Raw genomic sequence first — 3,308 nt, 5'->3', positions numbered from 1 at the left:
CCGCCCAATAGATGCAGCAGCAGCAGCAGCAATGGCAGCAGCTGGAACACCACCCACAGGCATGGAGTGTGGCCACCAGGAAGACAGCACATCATCTTCTGGGAGCCCTCCCTCGCATCGTCAGCGTTTGACGGTAAGTTTTTATTTCCAAAATCCATCTTCTCTGTAATATATGTCTATTCATTGCCTTTTATTTCAAAACAGGAATCAAAAGATGAAGAGGAGCTCCCAGAAGAAGAAGGAAGGGGTGGACAGACACCTGGAGTGGGCTCACAATTGGTAAGTTTTTTGCATCAAACGCAGAAACACAACATCACACTACACACAACACATAGAAAACAATGTTCTGCAGACCACACACAGCAAACAAATGCCTACATCCAAAGACATAACATTTTTTGTTTTCTTCTCTAGTCTTCCCAATCTGGTGCTCGGCCAAGAGGTCCTCGCAGTGCCTCCCAGGGTCATCGGCGACAGCAACGCGGCGGTCACCAGCGTGTAAGTATAAATATTTTTGCTTTGTTTTTTTGCACTTTTTATTTCATTTCTTATGTGGAGGCTAATTATGTTATTTTTGTCTTTTTCTTTAACAGCCTTCACAGCGTGCTCCCGACTCTGACGGTGAGGATGGAGGACTCGATGTGGACCACCTCATCGATCTCGTCAGAGAAAGGGAGCCGCTCTGGAATATGGCTGACCGCCGCCACGCTGACCTTATCGTTACCCGACGACTCTGGGAGGAAATCTGTTCGCTCCTTGTGGGCCGCTGGGAGGACCTCGATGTTCGGGCCCAGATTACAGAGCGTAAGTATATACAGTACCGGTTGCTTGATGTAAACCAGTGTCTCCCGAACTCCAGTCCTCGTGGTCCCCACGGATCATGTGTTCAGGATTTCTATTTACTATGGAAATCCTGAAAACATGACCCCTGGGGACCATGAGGACTGGAGTTTGTGAAACACTGATGTTGTATACTAACCACTTTCTCGTTTCAGGGAACAGAATTGTGAATCGGTGGCGGTCTGTGAGGGATCGTTTCAAGAAGGAGTTCAATAAAGAGATGCGGGCCCCGAGTGGATCTGGAGGACGCAGGAACAAGTACGCAGAAGCCCTGTCGTTCCTCCGGGAAACAATGGTCACCAGAAGGTAAATATTACACACCACATGTGAAAAAAAATGTCAGATGTAAATTTTTTTTTCAGCCAGGGCCATACCATGTCAGTATTTTAATTGTTTTTTTTTCTCTTTATTCCACAGCACGGTGAGCAGCACTCGGGAGCCTGCACGATTGGACCCTTCTGAGGCGATCCCTGAGGAGACCGGCACCGAGGGACACTTCGACCGCCCCGGTACATCTGCACCTTCCCAGCCTTCCCACACATTCGACCCATCTGTCCCATCCACCAGCACAGGAGCATCGTGGCCGCCTACATTACATGAAGCTGCTGGTGAGGAGATCGCTTTCCCTTTACCCCACCCTTCTGCCCCTGCCACCTCTAGTACACCTGCGGGTACTGGGCGGCAGCGGCAGAGGGGTCAGGAAAAGACTTATGCGCCAGAGTTCTTGCATCTGAATGCATCTTTCCAGAACTGTCTAAAAGTCTTGTCAGAGCAAATCTCCGCAGGCTATCAGCAGATCAACTCCAGCATTCTGGAGGTGAAGACACTTCTGCAAACCATGCATTCAGAAGCAAGATCTTCGCCAAACCACACCTTTTTCAGGTCTGTTGTGGAGCGCATGGAAACGCTCTCTCCTGCCCAGCAGATGCATGTAATGCATTCATGCCACGCTGCTCTCCAGCAAGTTACCTCCCAACCTCCTCCTCCCACCACAGTAGTTCCTCCACCTGCACCCCCTCCAGCCACTTTCCATCCTCCCCCTCCTATTACATCTACACCCCCTCCAGCCACTTTCCATCCTCCCCCTCCTATTACATCTACACCCCCTCCAGCCACTTTCCATCCTCCCCCTCCTATTACATACCATCCACCTCCAGCCACTTTCCATCCTCCCCCTCCTATTACATACCATCCACCTCCCCAGCACCATCCACCTCCCCAGCACCATCCACCTCCCCAGCACCATCCACCTCCCCAGCACCATCCACCTCCCCAGCACCATCAACCTCCCCAGTACCTGCAAACTCCCCAGTACCAGCAACCTCCCCAGTACCAGACATCTCCCCACTTCCAGCAACCTGCCCCGTACCAGACATCTCCCCACTTCCAGCAACCTGCCCCGTACCAGACATCTCCCCACTTCCAGCAACCTGCCCCGTACCAAACTCCTTCCCCATACAACTTGCCATCAACATCATCTGCTCCTACAGTCCCTGCCCAACCCTCCACTCCACCACCCACCACCTCTTCTGCTTCCCACATGTCCACCCATTCTGTAGTTTTTTCCACACCTTCACCTCTAACTGTTCCTTCCCCACCACGATCCCAGTCCTCTCTCCACACTCCCAGTGTCGAAGTGTCCCGCAGCCCCTACAGCAGTATTTCCACCACACACTACACAGATTTATAATGTGTGTATTTAAATAAAAATGACCAGTTTTATGGTTTCAGTTTTATAGTTTCAAAGTTTTATTAAACAAGTTTATTAAAATTTTAAAAAAGTTTACTAAAAAAAACATTTTTCAATAAAAGTTAAATTATTTTACACTGGTTGTCTGTCATTTCTTTCTGCGGCGAAAAAGGTTAAATACAGGGTATTTAAAAGGTGAAATGGTATTCAAAACTAGGTATATAACTGTGGGTAAATTTTAGCTTTTTGCCACAGTTGTGTTCCTGGTTGTGTTTGAAGCAAAGTATTTCAAATAAAAAGTTGTGTTTATTGTTGGTGATTTCCTAACAATGTACACAACTTTTGTTAAAAGGTGAAATACTTTGCATAAAACACAACCAGGTACACACCTGTGGCCTAAAGCTAAAAATAGAGACCATGACAAGATAGCCAACTTTGGTTGGCAAAGGTATATACTGTTGGTACAGAAGGTACACAAGTTTGGTTGGGCACAAATCTTTCACACTCTGTCATCCTGCCAGTGTACTCTGCCTTGAGGTGACATAAAGTATAGTGCAAAATTGTCCCTCATTACTGAAACCGTCACAGAACTTCTAGTGGTAATGTCATGGTAATCTTGCAAGGTGGTTTCTTCAGAGGTGTCCTCAATGGAAATGGGTTCCTTGCAGATAACAAAATTGTGGAGTACCACGCACGCTTTGATCACCTCGTCCACAGTTTCTGTCTTGAGGTTGATCGCAGTCAATAGGACCCGCCATTTGGCTGTCAGAATACCAAA

The 3,308-nt window shown here is 47.9% G+C and overlaps 1 protein-coding gene across 1 annotated transcript; it reads left to right on the top strand.

The window, feature by feature from the left end:
* Window positions 1-831: 831 nt before the first annotated feature.
* LOC141098999 (uncharacterized) lies at window positions 832-2,752 on the top strand. Its single transcript, XM_073587046.1, has 2 exons — window positions 832-1,146; window positions 1,258-2,752. Exons 1-2 carry the CDS (start codon window positions 938-940, stop codon window positions 2,528-2,530), a joined length of 1,482 nt encoding a protein of 493 aa, XP_073443147.1. The 5' UTR covers window positions 832-937; the 3' UTR covers window positions 2,531-2,752.
* The last annotated feature ends 556 nt before the right edge of the window (window positions 2,753-3,308 follow it).

Source organism: Dendrobates tinctorius, unplaced genomic scaffold (assembly GCF_039654945.1).
Source record: "Dendrobates tinctorius isolate UK_male_01 unplaced genomic scaffold, ASM3965494v1 ptg000097l, whole genome shotgun sequence".
In the NCBI taxonomy this organism is placed as follows: domain Eukaryota; kingdom Metazoa; phylum Chordata; class Amphibia; order Anura; family Dendrobatidae; genus Dendrobates; species Dendrobates tinctorius.
The sequence above is the reverse complement of the archived record's forward strand: the minus strand, read 5'-3'. Positions and strand labels throughout refer to the sequence as shown.

Bases quoted from the DNA above. Each gene is read 5' to 3' on its own strand.
- LOC141098999 (XM_073587046.1), top strand. From the start codon at position 938: ATGAGGACTGGAGTTTGTGAAACACTGATGTTGTATACTAACCACTTT. The intron at 1,147-1,257 runs GTAAATATTACA...TTTATTCCACAG, and splicing joins GAAACAATGGTCACCAGAAG to CACGGTGAGCAGCACTCGGG.